Source organism: Mugil cephalus, chromosome 8 (genome assembly GCF_022458985.1).
Source record: "Mugil cephalus isolate CIBA_MC_2020 chromosome 8, CIBA_Mcephalus_1.1, whole genome shotgun sequence".
NCBI classification, from domain to species: Eukaryota; Metazoa; Chordata; class Actinopteri; order Mugiliformes; family Mugilidae; genus Mugil; species Mugil cephalus.
Genome location: NC_061777.1, coordinates 1,106,055 through 1,124,229, shown reverse-complemented (window position 1 = coordinate 1,124,229; position 18,175 = coordinate 1,106,055). Strand labels below are relative to the sequence as shown.

The 18,175-nt window shown below is 42.2% G+C and overlaps 2 protein-coding genes across 2 annotated transcripts; one reads left to right on the top strand and one right to left on the bottom strand.

Annotated features, from left to right (window-relative positions):
- Positions 1-1,648: 1,648 nt before the first annotated feature.
- LOC125012801 (actin, cytoplasmic 1-like) lies at positions 1,649-5,606 on the top strand. The gene is made up of 9 exons (XM_047592949.1): positions 1,649-1,806; positions 2,702-2,826; positions 2,917-3,045; positions 3,263-3,373; positions 3,550-3,634; positions 4,027-4,188; positions 4,279-4,470; positions 4,754-4,935; positions 5,063-5,606. Exons 1-9 carry the CDS (start codon positions 1,668-1,670, stop codon positions 5,204-5,206), a joined length of 1,269 nt encoding a protein of 422 aa, XP_047448905.1. The 5' UTR covers positions 1,649-1,667; the 3' UTR covers positions 5,207-5,606.
- LOC125012776 (GTPase IMAP family member 8-like) lies at positions 5,481-16,600 on the bottom strand. Its single transcript, XM_047592910.1, has 5 exons — positions 16,569-16,600; positions 15,414-15,460; positions 12,999-13,052; positions 6,933-9,360; positions 5,481-6,803 (listed from the first exon to the last, which is right to left on the bottom strand). Exons 2-4 carry the CDS (start codon positions 15,421-15,423, stop codon positions 6,980-6,982), a joined length of 2,445 nt encoding a protein of 814 aa, XP_047448866.1. The 5' UTR covers positions 15,424-15,460; positions 16,569-16,600; the 3' UTR covers positions 5,481-6,803; positions 6,933-6,979.
- Between the last annotated feature and the right edge of the window lie 1,575 nt (positions 16,601-18,175).

Genomic DNA, 18,175 nt, shown 5'->3' with positions numbered 1-18,175 from the left:
AAGAATTTCTGCTTTAAGTTTGTGTCCTGTCATTTCTCTTCTTCTGATAAAGCTGAGAAACCAACTCGGAACCAAACAGCCGCCTTTGGAGGAGTTCTCTCTCTACCAACCGTTTTCATTTTGGAGCACATAAAGAAGATCTGATGACGTAGGATCTGAACAGAGAGACAAACAGCAGCTAATAAAATACGTAATGAATTTACTGGTCGGTTCAGCTCAGAGTTTCAGTTTTCAAATTCAGTTTCTGAAAGGAGACAAAAAAGGTGTTTGTGAATCTCATTTTAATGGAAATGAAAATGTTCTAAACGTCAGCAGATGTGTGACAGGCTGCAGAGCGAGGCGGGGGAGAGGCCCTCGGAGGGGCCCGGCCCTGTATTTTTCCTCAAAGCTTTATGTGTCCACACGCAAAGACCTGCAGACCTTCACCTTCCCTCCTCTGCACTTTTGTTCCTAGAGGATTTTCAGGAAATTTAACAATCTCAGTGTGGACTTTTAAGGTCTGGATCTAGCCACACACAAACATCAGCGTCTATCTCTGTGAATGAATTCTCTGACATCTCAACCACGTTATAAATCAGACAAGAACAGCCAGATACTCAGAGACAGAGTCCAGCTGCTTTAGAGACAAGGTTCAAGATTTCTTTCATGTCAATTTCTCTATATGTTTCAGCATCCAGAACATTTATCTCTCTGTAACACATAAATATACTGGATAAAAGTCTAAATGCAGAAAATGTAAAGGAATAAAACAAGACAAAAACAGAAAACAAACAATCTGGAAAAATAAATAAAAATCAGCGTATTTACAACAGTGCAATGTACCGTTGCATTCTGAGTTTTTCAGTAGCAATGTGCAATAAGGTGCAGACGCCTGTCAGACTAGATTCCCTTTTCTTTCTTTTTTTGTGTTAGGAAGGCAGATGAGATAGAGTCCCTGTGTGATGGATGAGTCAATCTGTGAGCAGGAATAAAAGCCAGTAGAAGGTGTGTGGAACCAAATGATTATAAAAGCATATAGATAGATAGAAAATGAGAACAAGTAGAATATTTGGATGATCGACGCATTTATTAGTCGATAAATAAATACCCAGGCTACTAATAATAATCTGATTAAATGGTTAGTGGAGATTCTGTTCGTGTCTGATGATCAGTATTTTCTCTAACTACAGCCACTGTCAGTGGCTGTGGTGTGTGATGTGGAAATTACCTGTGTCCTTCATGTAGGAAGAAAAACACATCTTCCTACATGAAGGAGGGGCTTTCACGGTTCCTCCTTTTTTGGCATTATTTGTTTGGACAGAGCTGGAAGTAAGAGGTGTCCCTTCATCTGCTTATCTGACTCCTGTTTGGTTTAGGACAGTGAGACCCCGGGGCAGCCGTGGCTAAGACTGAATGCACTGTTCTCTGCTCTCCTCTCCAACACATGAAAATGTTTCAATATCAGAGGTTTCAATCTGTAACAAGCTCTTTTTCTTTCCTAACTAAGGACCCATGAATCTTCTCAGCCTTCCGGTGTGACGGGCCAATCAGAGCCCTCTTGCTCAGGTGGAATTCAGCATTTGAGTCAAATCGCTGCGGGCCTTTGACGGATACCTTCTACGGCCAATCAGAGCAGACCCTGCACACCTGGACCAATCAGAGCGCCCGCTGTGAGAACCTTGCCTTTTATGGGCAACGCCAGGTGTCCCCGGAGCGCAAATAAAGGCGGCGAGGGACGGGTCCTGGCGGCGCATTTACCGAGCACAGCTGGGGCAGAGACACACCCGCCGGACTTCACCTCAGACAGACCGAGACCACCCTGCACAGGTGAGAACCCGAACCCGAACCCGAACCAGAACCAGAACCAGAACCAGGACCAGGACCGTGACTGTGACTGTTTCTAGATTCATTCATCCGGTGTTTGACAGACAGGCGATGATGGGACGCGTTTATTCTGTTACTTGAAAGTGTTTTGTAGTAGTTTTTCTTAACGCACAAACGGGAGTAATTCTTAGAAACAATTAAATCCAGTTTGTGGTCAGAATCTGAGGAAGGAACTTGCTGGAGGAAGAGAAGGAGCTGAACTAGTGAGAAGAATTAAATGAATCAGCTGATCTCTCCACGGGAACAAACGCAACTTTCGAGTAATTTAATAATTATGGATTTCTTCTTTGCTTGTTTTACATTTGCAGTTCACGTGTCTTTTAACACTTCCTATTTTAGCTCTGCATTAAAATGAAAAATCTCCATCTAGTAAGGGATGGAGTCTTTCATCACTGGACTGGTTTCATATGGCCTGATGTGAAGGGTGCAGTTAAAATGTAATTTCATGATCGGAGGCAGAGAGATGCAAAGTTGCTCTTCCCTGAATGGGTGTGTTACTCTGTCACAACTTGTCTTGAAGTTTTGGCCCTCGAAGGTCACAGGGTTATCAGGTTGGACACGCCCAGTCTTTTACTGTCCTACCTGATGTGCTAGTAGGAGGAGATTAGAAGATGCTTTTGACAGAGGAGCCAATCTGGTTGAGACTTGCGGGAGGAAAAGTATGAGGAACCTGAGAGGACTCTATCAGGGCGTTGTCCCGAAGATGTCCTCCTGATTTTTAACCGTCCAAGGCGCATGACTGAACCATGGATTTGAGAAATATTCCTGGATTTTTAGAGCAAGTTATATGAAGCTAAAGTGTGCAACATGCTTCATTAATCTAAACGTTTCCTTTCAGAAATGGATGACGACATCTCTGCCCTCGTTGTTGACAACGGCTCTGGCATGTGCAAGGCCGGCTTCGCTGGAGACGACGCTCCCCGCGCCGTCTTCCCTTCCATCGTCGGTCGCCCCAGACACCAGGTACAGGCCGAATAATCCTTCATCCTTTACGCCTCCTTCCGCTGTGTAATCCGGAACATGTCGGTGACTGACGGCTTCTCGTTTGTGCAGGGTGTGATGGTGGGAATGGGACAGAAGGACAGCTACGTGGGAGACGAGGCTCAGAGCAAGAGAGGTATCCTGACCCTGAAGTACCCCATCGAGCACGGCATCGTCACCAACTGGGACGACATGGAGAAGGTGACAAAGCTGAACTCATAATGCAACATAAAGGTTTAGGTTGTATCTTAATTATTCCACAAAAACTCTCTTAACTTTCTAAACCATTTGTTAGTCACTGTTGGAATTAAATTCATAAAGTTAATCCATTGAACTGAAGCTTTTAATGCAGGAAACGGACTGATTCGATATGAATGTCTGCAGCTTGGTCCTGACTAACAGCTGTTCTGTGGTGCAGATCTGGCATCACACCTTCTACAATGAGCTCCGTGTCGCTCCTGAGGAGCATCCAGTCCTGCTGACAGAGGCTCCCCTCAACCCCAAAGCCAACAGGGAGAAGATGACACAGGTGTGTTTGGATTTAAAAATAATAATAATGAAGGTTTTAAACCTTGTGTGTAAGGAGCCCTTTGTTTAGGCTCTAACTGCTCTCGGGAGCTGAATGAATTTGTGGGTTGGTAAAGTGTATTCTTGCAGCCGTTGCTGTGGAAACCATGACACTAATCACGTTTCTCTTTGGTCCAGATAATGTTCGAGACCTTCAACTCCCCGGCCATGTATGTGGCCATCCAGGCCGTCCTGTCTCTGTACGCTTCTGGTCGTACCACAGGTGAGAAATCCAAATACTCTTTTCCTGCTGTTAAAAACAGCAACTTCACGTACCACACTGTATTTTTTATTTATTTATTTATTTTATGCCTTTAAATGACTAAAAGGAAGTTGTTTAGTCACTGAATGACAGTAATGTTTTGACTGGCTGATGTAGTGAGCAAACAGATTTGGCACATTGTGTAACTCAAGATTTATGTGGTTGTTACTGTTATCCTTAATATATGTAGGCAAGGTGGGGACTTTTCTAAATAAACACATGCGTTAAATGGGGAGCGTCGGTACAGAATTAAATTGTTTGGCTCATGAGCAGCATCTAGTGGCTGTTGGAGGAACTGCAGTCCAAACACAGCAGCAGTTGTGTTTATGTTGGATTTATTTTTCTGTCTGCAGGTATTGTGATGGACTCTGGTGATGGTGTCAGCCACACTGTGCCGATCTACGAGGGCTATGCTCTACCTCACGCCATTCTGCGTCTGGATCTGGCCGGCAGAGATCTGACCGACTACCTGATGAAGATCCTCACTGAGAGAGGCTACAGCTTCACCACCACTGGTACGACTCCCCTCAACCTCTAGATACATGATGAAGGTGTAACCTCAGACTGACGGCTGCCTTCTAAAACACTGGGTTTTACACCTACAGCTGAGCGTGAGATCGTGCGTGACATCAAGGAGAAGCTCTGCTACGTGGCTCTGGACTTTGAACAGGAGATGCAGACAGCAGCTTCCTCTTCCTCCCTGGAGAAGAGCTACGAGCTTCCTGATGGACAAGTCATCACCATCGGCAATGAGAGGTTCCGCTGCCCAGAGGCGCTCTTCCAGCCTTCATTCCTCGGTTTGTAACAGTCCTCGTCACTGATCTCTTTCAAAGTGTAACACCTTGCTGTACGTACTGTGGCTGCTTTCAAAGGTTTAATGCAGGAGATGTAGTTGGAATAAACTCATTCATCTGCAGCCATGTAACATTGTGCAGACGATTGCAGTTAGCTAGAAAAAAAAAACACGTAGGTTATTGACAGAGCATCCAGGATTGATGTTGGATTATACTTGGACGTATCGGTAGCATCAGAAGCCTCTTAACAATGACTCTCTGGTGACCTCTTGATCTGTGTCTTCAGGAATGGAGTCAGCCGGCATCCATGAGACGACCTACAACAGCATCATGAAGTGTGATGTGGACATCCGTAAGGACCTGTACGCCAACACTGTTCTGTCTGGAGGTACCACCATGTACCCCGGCATTGCCGACCGCATGCAGAAGGAGATCACTGGCCTGGCCCCACCCACCATGAAAATCAAGGTACACTGCCCCCAGTGGACAAACTTCATCAGCTATCTTCAGATAATGACCAGCATCATCTATCATTTGTTCAAAAGATATTCTGCCTCCCTGCTGTGTCTCACCTGTTTTCTCCCCTTACCTGCAGATCATCGCTCCCCCAGAGAGGAAGTACTCCGTCTGGATCGGAGGCTCCATCCTGGCCTCCCTCTCCACCTTCCAGCAGATGTGGATCAGCAAGCAGGAGTACGATGAGTCCGGCCCCGCCATCGTCCACCGCAAGTGCTTCTAATCTGCTCCACGGCGTCTTCCTCCTCATCGTCCTCTGCCCCAGCACACGTCTTTCAGCTGTGCCATGCAACCATAAATGTGTCTGGTCCGTCTTGTGTGAACAGACTAAAACATGCGAGATGAAGCCAGCAACTGTTTACATTTTTAAGTTTGTACTTGGCACACCCTCAGCAGCTTTCTGACCCTCTACGAACAAACAAGACTTACTGCTCACTTTTCAGTCCTTCTGGTGATCAGATCCCAGGAAACGGTGTCTCAGAGCATTATTTTTTTTCTACTTGTATCTTTCTACCTCTAACAGTCCATGTAACTGCACACGTGTATACCTGCTTCCCCCCTCGTCCATTTCACCTGGAGTCCAGGCTCGGTGTTTATACTCTGAATAAAATGCCAACATTTAATGTCTTTTCTTGTCATTCTTTCCTGCTTGACTGGTTTCCAGGTTTCCACCTTCAAGGAAGTTTTTGACACTTTAGATTCAACTGCTTTACGGCAAACTTAAGGGTTGAATCAAAAGCGAGCTCATCTCAAACTCTGAGCAGCTTCATGTGAAGAATCAGTTGCTGCCTCATCTGATATTTGTAAGCTAACACTTTGACACATTTTAAAAGATGCTGTTTAGGAAAAATGTAAATGTACACAGTTCATGGGTAAAGTTGCACAAAACAAACCTATGTGTACACTTTTAGAGACTGCAGGGGTTGGAAGGAAGACATTTTAAATTACTGTCAAACCTGAACTGTCAGTTGTGGTAGGTTTTCTATATTTGCACAACATTCACATGCAATTCAGCATTAAACAGTCATATGTCTTTATCTTAATGGGGACTCATGAGGAGACACATTTTTATGCCCGGTATGAACACACGACTAAACTAAATGCAGGAAGTACAGTTGGTAGTGAATATTTTATTAGTCTCAGATGAGGTTTACAGTTCTGTTCAGTTCACTTCATGTTCACAAATGTAAATAAACAAGAACCGCTTTAACGTTCCCACCTTTGAGTGGATGGTGCTAAATCATTCAGTTCACTCGGTACATATCCAGAAAACAAATTCAAACCTTTTCTTACAATTTTTAAAGTTAAGAAATCTGAAGCACATTTTCTCAAAGATTCATCCCTGAACATAAAAACATTCGGTTTAAAAGCAGAGCTTGTGTTATAAAGAAGTTCCAGATAAAAACTAGAGGGAAATTTCCCATATTTCACATAGCGAGTCTACGCTGCTTTATATTTTCATACAAACAAATGCTTTGAATATACTCTTGAGCACTAAAAATCAGAACGGAGGTGTGTCATCTGCAGCTTGACCTTAACATGGATCTGTGTACTACACATGAAATTCCTTCTGCAATCACATTATACTTCATTGTCATTATTGGACAACATTATACACCAATCCACCAAAACATTAAAACCACTGATAGTTAACACCGTCTTGTTACCATGTAGTGTGTTCTTGGATAGGCTGTTGGTGTTCACCTGGTTGTGACGTTGAGACATAAACATTGTTAATTCCCAAGCAGGCCCACCCTCGTGGCAACTGCAGTCTGACCTCCTCCAGCAGGACAATATGCAAACAACAAAAACACCCAGCCCAGGGCCTGGACTCTGCAAATACTCCACAGGTTCCACAGAGTCCCCACCCTGCAAGTCCAAAAGAAACATGGGACACCCAGAGTCCATGCCCGACAAGTCGGTCTTAATGTAACGCCTGATTGGTGTATACTCCTGTATTTGTTCCTCTGTTTGCTAATGGCTAAACTGCAGACATTCATCTGTGTGCATTGCTCTGAAACACGTAATATAATAAAAATGAGAGAAACAGAAACAAGGCACTGAAACAGAACATCCACTTCTTTCTCTTCTGGTAATATTCCTCTTGGAGCTTTCTGTAGCTCATCTTCTCCTCCTCCAGGTTCTGTTTAGCTTCCTGGTGCATTTGTTCCCAGATGTCCTTCCTCTCTTTGTCCCAAGCATCTCGAGCTCTCTTCATCTCTTTTCTACACAAGTCCAGCTTCTTCTCTGCACTCACCCTTTGCTCTTTTTCTGACTGAATCCTTTTTTCTGAATCATCCAGTTTTCTTTTCCATTCCTGTCGCAGGGCGTCTTCTTGTCTTTTCCGTTTCTTTTCTTCTTCCTCTCGCTCCTTCTTCATGCTGTTGTCTTTGTCCTGCAGCTGCTTGGCCACCAGCTTCCTCTCCACCTCAGTTTCTTTGACCAGCAAACCAATTTTCATTTGCAGTGTTTTCACTTCTTCCTTGTGTTTCCTCTTCATTTCTTCTTCCTTCTCGTTTAAAATTCTCTGGACCTGAATTTGCGTGAATTCCTTGGAGTCGTCGATCATCTCCATGCTGTAACACCTGCTGCCATTTTTGCTCACCATGTTGTTGATCTTGGCCAGTAGCTCAGAGACTTGTGTGCGGTTTGTGACATCTTTGTTCTTGAAGACCTGATATCTTCCTCCACAGTCATCTATGAGTTTTTTAACAAAGTCCGGACATTGTTTGATGTAACTGTCAAACGGCTGATCTTCCAGGTCATCTCCTCTGGTGAAGATGATGATGGTGAAATGTTGAGACTTCCTTCCAAAGTATTTCTTAATCATTTCCACTGAGTCTTTTTCATCTTGTATAAAGTTCCCAATCTGCAGAACCAGTAAGAACACGTGAGGTCCTGGCGCCAACATACTGACACATCTGCGAAGCTCCTGTTGAATTTCATCATCAGACAGAGTGGAATCAAACAAGCTGGGGGTGTTCACCACAGAGACCGGTCGTCCATCAGCGTGCCCTGCTGCTTTCTTGCAGGATGTTGTCGGTGGTTTGGGAGTGATTTTGGGTTTAAAATGCTCTTTACCCAAAATGGTGTTTGCTGTTGAGCTTTTGCCGCTGCCAGTCTTCCCAATCAGCACCATCCTAAGAGGCTCATCATGACCTCCTTTGTCCCTCCTCTGTTTCAGGTCCTGCAGTTCCTCTTTAAGCTTTGCAACCTTCTCCATCTGAGCCTTGGTGAACATGTCCTTAGTGAAGCATCTGGATCCTTCAACTCTCATCTGTTCAACACTCTGCAAAAGGTCTGGGATCTGCTGTTTGTCCTTGATGTTGAGAATAAAATATCGTCCTCCACAGCTCTGACACAGCTCCTGGATGCTCTGATTCTTCTTTAAGAACTTAGCTACAGATGGATGAGTTGGATCTGACTCCACAGTGAACAGAATCATGGTGAAGTCATTGACTCGAGAGCTGAATGTGTTCTGGATTATCTCTAACTCTCCCTTGTTTTCATCAGTGAGGGGAGCCACAGGTAGGACCAGGATGAAGGCATGGACGCCCTCAGGATCACAGAGGGAGATACACCTCAATGATTCCTCCATCACTGCCTCCTGAGGTTTTCCATCCAAGGCAGGCAGCTCCACCAGGGAAACCCAACGTCCACACACCTCTCCCTGATTCTGAACACACTCTGATGAGTTGGAGGCTGAATGAAGCTCTGTCTGACCTAAAATGGCCTTGACTGCTGAAGTCTTCTCTGCTCCTCTCCTCCCACACAGAACCAGGTTTAAAGACGGACGGTTGTTTCCTCTCATGATTAAACCAGGATCCTCCTCTTCAAATCCACCATGCCGCAGATGTTCTCCATTGTTCTCCTTTACAGTTTGACACAAGCGTGTTAACAGCTCTGAATGATCAATATCCCTCATCCTCAAGTATCTGTATCTACACAGTCTGATCAGTTCTTTTAATGGAGGATGATTCATGTAGTTTTCTACTGAGCTCTCCTCTCTGGGTGATGATATCAGAACCAGTGAATAATGAAATGATCGATCACTGAAGAATTCCAGGACTCTGAAGAGTCTCTGTCTGTGTTCCTCACTTAGGTAAGGCAGCAGTACCAGCAGCAACACATGAGGTCCAGGAGCAGAGAGTCTCACACAGGTTCCTACATGTTCTCTAAGTTCATCTTCAGAGATGCTGGGATGGAGCAGATCTGGAGTGTTGATAAGAACTATTTCTTTGTCTTTGTACTTCCCCCTGACTGACAGAAGGTCTGGTTCTTTCTCTGAGTTGAACTTGTTCTCTCCCAGGATGAAGTTCCCCACTGAACTCCTCTCAGTCCAGCTGTTCCCCAGAAGAACAACCCTCAGCTCAGACACTGAAAAGAAAATGGGTTCAGTGGTTTACACAGTGGTTTAAACCGTAACTTATCACTCCTTTGACGTAAGAACATCTACAGTCCCCTCCAAAAGTACTGGAATAGAACGGCAAATTCCCTTGTTTTTGTTGTTCCATGAAGACATTTGGGTTTAAGATAAAAAAATTTGTATTAGACAAGAGTTCAGAATGTCAGTTTTTATTTCCTGTTATTTACATCAAGATGTGTTAAATAACTTAGGATATATCACCGTTTGTATTATACCACAGCATTTTTATGTGAGCAAAAGTAATGGAACTGAGAGATGTTTCTTGTTGACCAGAGGCCGGTATCACAAAGCTGGATCACAGACTTATGGAGGTAACTTCAGGGTTAACTCTGGGTTTCTGGTATCACAAAGCTGGATTCATTCTTATGGAGCTACGTTACCATGGTAACTTACTCTGAACAGCTAACCTGCTTCAGGTCAGGGTAACTTTCAGGATTTATCTGAATCCGATAAAAGGCTCCGCCCACCGGCCAATCAGCTGTTCAGGAAAGAATCACGTGTCCTTTCATTGAAGACCTGATTGAGATTGGAGCCCAAATCACTAGAAGAGCGTTACGGCGTCAACGCATCTTCCAGGAGATAATCACACAAAGAAGAGGATGTTTTAGCCATTTGTCCCCGCTAAGCTCAAACACAGCTCAGAATCAGGATCATTTCATTCAAGACAACAACCTGATGTGTTGATGTGATGATAACTGTGGCATCAGCTTCCAGCTTTATTGTAGCCCAGGTAACATTATAGAATTAAGAAGATGAAATGATGTTTTTATCTTTTTACTCCAGAGGGGTTACATCTGGGGGAATGAAACTAATTGTCATTCATTTATGCAGCTCAGTGATTGGGTTTCGTGGCTTTGTTAAATGTAAACTAATTGAGCCATTGATGTGTAATTTGCGCACTTATGCAATCTGCAGTCCTTTACCATGGCTTATGGCGTCTTTTCAATGCAGCCGCATTTTTGACTTTTCAAGATTTCGAGTGAGATTTACTTTTTCTTCTTCATATCTGAGGAGAATCAGTCTTTGCTCCTTTATGCTGGTGGATCAGCCTCATGATTGTGATTGTTCTGCTGCCTTGGAACCCACCCTTATATGTGCGCGTTCACAAACCTGGGTTGAGTTAGCGAGTTGATAACCAGCGTCGTCATACGGCTTATCCAGATCGTCACTGTTCTGGATAAGTTCAGCTGGATCAGTTGGAGTAAAACCGGATAAGTTGAGCTCTCTTCATAATACAAGTCTCAGGTGTTGCCTTTAAGGTTGATTAATCAAACATTAAATAGCTCTGTATGACTAGTCTACTTTTTAGGTTGAATCCTATAAAGTTGCATTTCTTGTTAAAGAGGATCAACCAACATGAAGACCAGAGAGCTGTCTATGGGAGAGTTATTGGACAAACAATGGGCATAGCAAGCACAACACTCTGGAATGTCCTGAATAAGAAAGAAACTACTGGTGAACTGAGCAACAGACGTCGAAGAGGTCGGCCAAGGAAAACAAGAGTAGTTAATGACAAAAATATTGTGAGAGCTGTGAAGAAAACCCCAAAACATCAGTGAGTGACATCACCAACATCCTCCACAGTGCAGGGGAAAAGGAATCACAATCCACTGTTGGAATCCATACCAAATGATGCAACCCACTCATCAGTAGTAAGAGTCAGAGGCCAGATTGAAATTTGCAAAGAAGTACAGAGATGAGCCACAAAAGTTTTGGAGCACGGTCTTATGGACTGATGAGACCGAGATTAATCTCTACCACAGTGATGGAAAGGCCAAAGTGTGGAGAAAGAAAGGAACTGCTTATGATCCGAAGCATACGGGCTCATCTGTGAAGCATGGTGGAGCTCTTGTCATGGCCTGGGCTCATTAATATTTACTGATGATGTAACTGATGATGGTAACAGCAGAATGAATTCCGAACATTTTGTCAGTTTACGGAGAAATGCATCCAAACTAATGGGGAGGAATTTTATCCTGCAGCAGGACAATGACCCAAAGCAAACTGCCAACAAAACAAAGGACTTCATCAGGGAACAAAGTGGAAGGTTTTAGACTAGACAAGTCAGTCACCTGACCTTAACCCAACTGAGCAGCATTTCACCTCCTGAAGAGGAGACTGGAGGGAGAAACCCCCCAAAACAAACAAGAACTGGAAGAAGCTGCAGTAAAAGCCTGGAATAGTTCACACATGAAGAATGCAACAGTTTGGTGATGTCAATGGGTCACAGGCTTGAGGCCGTCACTGCTAGGAAGGGTTATATCACCAAATATTAAATGTTATTTATTTGTTCCATTACATTTGCTCACCTAAAAATGCTGTGGTGTAATACAAACGGTGCTATTTCCTAAGTTGTTTAACACATCTAGATGTAAATACCAGGAAATAAAAGCTGACATTCTGAACTCTTGTCTCATACTCATCTTTTAAACTTAAACCCAAATGTCTTCAGTGAACAACACAAACAAGGGAATTTGCTCTGCTGTTTCAATGCTTTTGGAGGGGACTGTATTCAATTCGATGGTGTCTGACAGTTTGGGCCTCACACTTTAAATATTAGTTACTGCACAGCTTGAATTAAGGACTTCAGACTGAACTCATGGTGGGAAAAGATTCTTTGACTCGCCTTTGCTCTTTTTTGGGGTAAAATATCCCTTAATTCCTTATATAACATCATTTGTTGGTTACTGTTACTATCCTCTACATATGTCATGTGCCGGGGCACCTGGTTATTTATGTCTATGTTGTGTGCTCCCTCCTTCTTTGTTTTCTGCAGGTAATGACTTATGGTTGGGGTTCACTGCCTGCTACAGAAGCATCAGTCCTGAAGGGATTCTGTTCCCATCTACGTCTCTCTGAGGACCTTCAGACCAGTTTCCTTTTCCTTTGGTTTGGTTATAAATTTGCAGCGGATGGTTGTGATAAGTCTGGGGTGCCCTAAACTCTTCACAGGGCAGTAGGTTGGTGCCACTCAATGTATTATTATTCACTTTAGCTGTTTTATTGAGTCCAGCTTTTCTTTGGTTGTGTCTTTATATAGTACGCAGCCTGTATCTCTGAACAGCATCAGTTAACTTTTCCTCAGTGTTTTCCATCTTTATTGATCTAAAACAATCAATTCAAAAATTATGGAGATGGTGAAGCAGTTGGAAATACTACAGTGGATCAATCACAACTCTTGTAATTTGTGTTGCAATGACATGTAATTACATTTCTGGGTAGGTGCACATCAGGTTGTAGCGTGAGGATCTGGGCTGTCGTTGTACCTATGACATCAAACTGATGCAGAAGCATAAGCTGTGCATGAGGCCTATTTCTTTGTATTCATCATTCGTTTTGGTAATTTTGATTAGTTAAAATAATAACCTGTATTTGAACTGTAAGGGAATTGTTGGTTGTGGTGTTGCTGTCTCTGGTAACCGAGAGATCCCAATAACTCAGGGACATAACGTCCATCTACATTGTTCTTTATACTTGCATTGAAATGACAGGATTTAAGAAACATATTAACACACACTGTCATTTTAAAACTCTGAAATAGTCAACTGTTAAATATTTTGAACTGAAATGAAACACGAGTGTGACTCACTGTCAGGAGGCAGTAATCCATAGCTGCTGCTGCGCTTCACAGGTGGTTCTGTAACTGTAAGGACACAGAAATTAAGTTTAGTGCAACTTTCCTATGTTGCTGATCACATCGTCCCATAAGCCTGCCTGAAGTTCCACTACCTATACGGTTTTAGTGGCACAAAGTTGGTCTGTTGCCATCATGCTTTAAATTCCAGACTGCACCCACACTAACTGCTCAAAGGTTTTCAAGAGTCCCCAGCTCTAATTATGGCCATTTCTCCTCAAGCCAAGCTTTGTCTTTATGACTTTTGCATGGATGGTGCCCTGTCCCCTGCATTGTTTTCAACAGTTTTCCTTACATCTCTCGTATCATTGCTGCTGTTTTTCCTTTTTATCACTCAGTCATTCACCTCCATCATTAGTATCTTTGCCCTCATGTCATTGCTGCCCTCTGACTCCTATTTCCCCTATTCCCATGCATTCATTGTTCATCTTCCCTGCATAGTTTTTGTCACGTTGAGGGGATTTAATATAGGACCTAAGCGCAGGATAAAGGTGATGATGATGGTGATCGACCAAAAGGTATTTACTAAAGACAAGATTTAAACAAAAGGTGCTGCAGATACAGCAGGATAATCAAAAATCATGGCATGGAACAAAAAACAAAAAAGAGGACAGGGAACACAGGGAAAGGCAGGGCTATAAATACACACAGGGCTGAGGGGTGATGAGAAACAGGTGAAACTTATGAGGGTGATGACACCAGGAGAAACCAACGGGCAAGCAACGGAAAACACGAGGAGACACAACAGACAGGAAACCAAGAAACTTAACAAAATAAAACAGGAAACTCAAAACATGGAGCAGACAGATATAGCTACGACAGTTTTGATATATTCTGTGACATCCTACCTGGCCTTTTTTCCTGATCACTGTGATGCTTACTCACTCATGTTATTTTAGTCATATCTCACCTCCAGTGTGCTACATTTACCATCAGTAAATTCTGGGATTATGTGGGATTATGTCCTTCATAGCTGGTTTTAGCCCCTGGCATTACTATCATTCTTTATGTCAGTGTCGTCTTACCGTTACCTGATTGCTGACCTTACTCTCTGTTGATTTCTTCAGTCACACTTTCTTTCTTTGCATTATTTCATGTAGTCTCTAACCTTAACCGCATGCATGATTAGAGGCTCTTACAGTGGCATTAATCTGCACTGACACATGCACATTGTGAATATTAAGACAGTGTGACAGCACAAAGGCCGATGCATACACTAAATATAACTGAACTAACAGTAGCTGATTAAAATCTTGACTTGACTGAACATTGCTAATGTGAAATTAAATCCCTTAGGGAGAGGCCTCAGACTCTCATGTTACTTCATGAGGTTCCTGTAAAAAGGATTTAATGCTTTGACTATATATTATGTACAATATATACCGTGCCTGACCAAAAAAAGTCACCACCAACAAAATGGTCTAAGTCAGATCACCGATCATAGCAGTGGACTCCACAGACTGGTACAGTAGACACTAGGTGATGAAGTGATGAGGGCATCACTTCGTCTGTCTCTCCTCTTACCCTGATGCCCCATCACTCTGGACCAGTGTAGATCTAGACTCATTAGACCTCATCATGACATTCTTCCATATCTCCAGAGTCCAGTCTTTGTGCTGCTCCCTAGCAGATTGGAGCCTTTTTTCCCAGTTGTCCTCCCTGATTAGTGGTTTTCTGTTCAGTCCCAGTCCCTTTAGTTCCCTTCACATTGTCCATGGTGTGAAATGCTCTTCCTTCCACTATTAAACACAGCCCTGAGTTCTACTGTTGCTTTTCTTCCAAACGTTTCTCCATCAATCAGGATTTATTTCTTCCTGGTAGACCATGGTTCTCCACTATCCTTCTCCACCAGACTAACATCTTCTCCACCACCACGGGACGTGTCTTACACATGGTTGTTGAAGAAATGAGAAGCCTCTCAGATGGGGTTACATAGCTTGTTGAATACCAGCTGAAAGATAATCACTCATGCACTAATTATCCAATAGGAGGCTTCGAACTATTTGCTTAGTTAAAACTGTTTTACAGTTTGTTTGTTTTTTGCCCACTTTTGCAGTTTTTTTTTATAATCTTATTCTCCTGCTCTTATTTTATGTACCGCTCTTCGTCCTCCTAATTGCCCTTCGGGGATAAATAATTTTTTTTTCTGATTCTGATTCTGATACAAATGGCGACTTCGTTTGGGCCAGACAGTTTATATAAGATGCTGAAGAAGAAGATGAATCAATGATGGGTGCTTGGATTCAAAGATAAGTGTCAGTTTAACTTTTACTCTATGTGTTATAATACAGACATGAAAAAGAGCTCATTTATAACTAAACAATTATTGAGTTGATCAAGGATGCAGCAAAAAACAAACTGTGGACTCACGTGTTGCCATTATGTCACTTTGCTGGAAACATCACAGACAGATTCAGCTGCAGAGAAGAAGGAAAAGACGTTAACTTTTGTGATTCACACTCTTTGATAGTTTAAATATTAATTTAACCATCAGGTCACTGAGTCTTGTTTATATAAAAACCAAATATAAAAACTGTCCTGGAGGATTTTCTTCTGTTCATTCTTTGCTCTTCCTTTATTTGTGTGTATTAATCCTGTCAATGCTTCATGCTAACGGCTTCATTTAAAACTTAAAACACTAAATGTACTGTAGCTTTGAGTAAACCTCTCAAAAACTTCAATATCGAAACATTTTCACACATCAGACTTAAACATTCTGTTCATGGACTCATTTTTAACTTGGAAGTTATGTTGTTTAAATAAATAAAGAGAAATAAGCGTATGATGGCACGGCCACGGTGTGATGGACAAAGACATTGCTCTCCAATAAGACACAGGCTGCAGTTTGATCTGGACAAGCCAGAAGTCTATTAGGACCATGTTTAGTGGACATATGAGACCAGAGTAGAATAGTTTGGTTTAAATGTTTGGGCATCGTCATGTTTGGAGATGAACCAACACTGCATTCCAGCATCAGAACCTCATCCGTCCATGAAACATGGGGTCGCTAATGTCCTGGTTTGGGCCTGTTCTGCGGCATCTGGTCTGAAGTGGTTCTGGTTTGAGGAATGGGATCAAATTCCTCCAAACCGCTGTAGAAACTGATCGGCAGTTATAACTTAATAACTTCAAAATGTAAAAATCATTAAACTAATGAGAAAGATGATCCCAGAAAAGACTTGGTCTGAAGTGAAGTAAATGTCACGGAGGAAGTCTTCTCTCTGCAGGAAACAGCAGCTCTCGTCTAAAACAGCGTCTCCGTCTTTTCAGACTGATGCATTTTCAGGCACATGTCAGACGTTAAACACTGAAACCAATAAATAAGTAAATCTAATATTATTTATTGATTTCTGCTGCGCCGTCTACTTCCTCTTCAAACACAGCCTACTAATATTTCTCCAGCCAGGTTCCTATTCATTCACTCATATCAGCACCGAGTTAATCTGCAGTAAATCATCTCTGACTAAACGTCGATGGATCTTTACCAGATTATTTCTATTTATTCAATTTGACTTCAGTTCTTACCAGCTCGGATTCCTGCTGCGACACAACGAATACAAAAACACAGAAAGTGAAAGTAAGTCCAGGGATAAGGGGATGAGAGATGAGTAGTTAATGTTGGAGCGCCACCTGCTGGACAGAACACAGAAGAGCTCTGCTACATGGAAGCATATAAGATTTCAGCCTTATAATTTTAAGGTTATCATCTGCTACCAATGCCAATACAAACATTCTGTCATGTACATGATAATTCTGCGTAGAAGCTGTTTACATTGATATTTTTATTTTAAATATGTGGAAACTAAAATGAGTGATGGCCTATTAGTGCCACTGGTTTATAAATGGCAGTAGTACGACCTCCCAACTCACTGCACCTGGCACATGTTTCAATTGAAAACATCAGTGTATGAACCTGTGTATTATTTAAATAGCTAGGATTGAATGCTCAATAGCAAGATGCCTTTTTATTTGTCACTAGCCTTAGTTTAATATAAAACACAGTGAAGAGCCCTGACCTGGACTACAGAAAGTTAGGACAAATAAAGAAGTATAGAAGAAGACCTCACTTGTTGGAACAATCTACCTGTCGCTCTAACTGGAAGAATAACAGCAGTTAAAATGTCCATTCTACCTAAAATAAACCTTTTTGCTATGACCTCAGTCTAAACCACGTCTCATTGGTTTAACACTTCAGATTCTTTTATAATAAAAATAAAAAATTAAAAATTCCACAGGAAACTTAAATCAAACTTTTCACCCCACAGAAACCAAGAGAATGTAGAGGATTTCCAGCCCTGAACTTCAGACCTTTTCACCTGTCACGTCACCTACAATATAAATCTAAATGTTTACAATATGCACAACAATCACAGTAATCCTCTGTGGCTTGCTTGGCTCACTTACAGTCTACTGTGACAAGTGAAATCCAATGAGATATAATCTACTAGTAATACTATACCACACTTCAAGTCTAAGTTCAATACAGTGGAATACCAGAAAGATTTTAATACCTGTCAGTAATTTTTGAAAAGTGTGTAATCGGGAGGCTAGTGTAAAACTATTGGCCAAATAACAGTGATAATAACATAGTAAAAGAAAGTGATATAATGATGGTAATTATATGAACAACAATAGTAAAAATAATAAGAAGATAAGCTACTGCCATGTGGAATAAGTGTGGACCATCCCTGGATAAGAGCAAATGAGTGGGTGGTAAAAGATAGTGGAATTGGTGAAAAGCATAATTTGTGGGCAACAGGTAACATTTGAGTCTAGTTTGCATTGTCCCCTGCAGCCAAGAAAGGATTTATTTGAGAAAATCTCATTTGAACCAGCAAGGCAGGAGAGAAGAACTACAGTCACAGTGCATTGTAAAAGTCTATAAGAGCAGGTCCAGGAAGTCAAATGAGATGGAAGAAGGTAGCACATTTTAAGGTGTGTAAAGAAATGGAGGCTCACAGTGACCCTTGGATGACATGTTTAGTCAGAAATCACATTTTGTGAGAAGTTGGCAACAATAAACAGCAGCATGAAGCACAATGGACTGGACTTTGTCCCTGGGCTGCCGTCCTCACAAGGTAACACAGTAATATTAAAAGCTTATAGCTTCTCTAAAGTAACTATGGCATAAT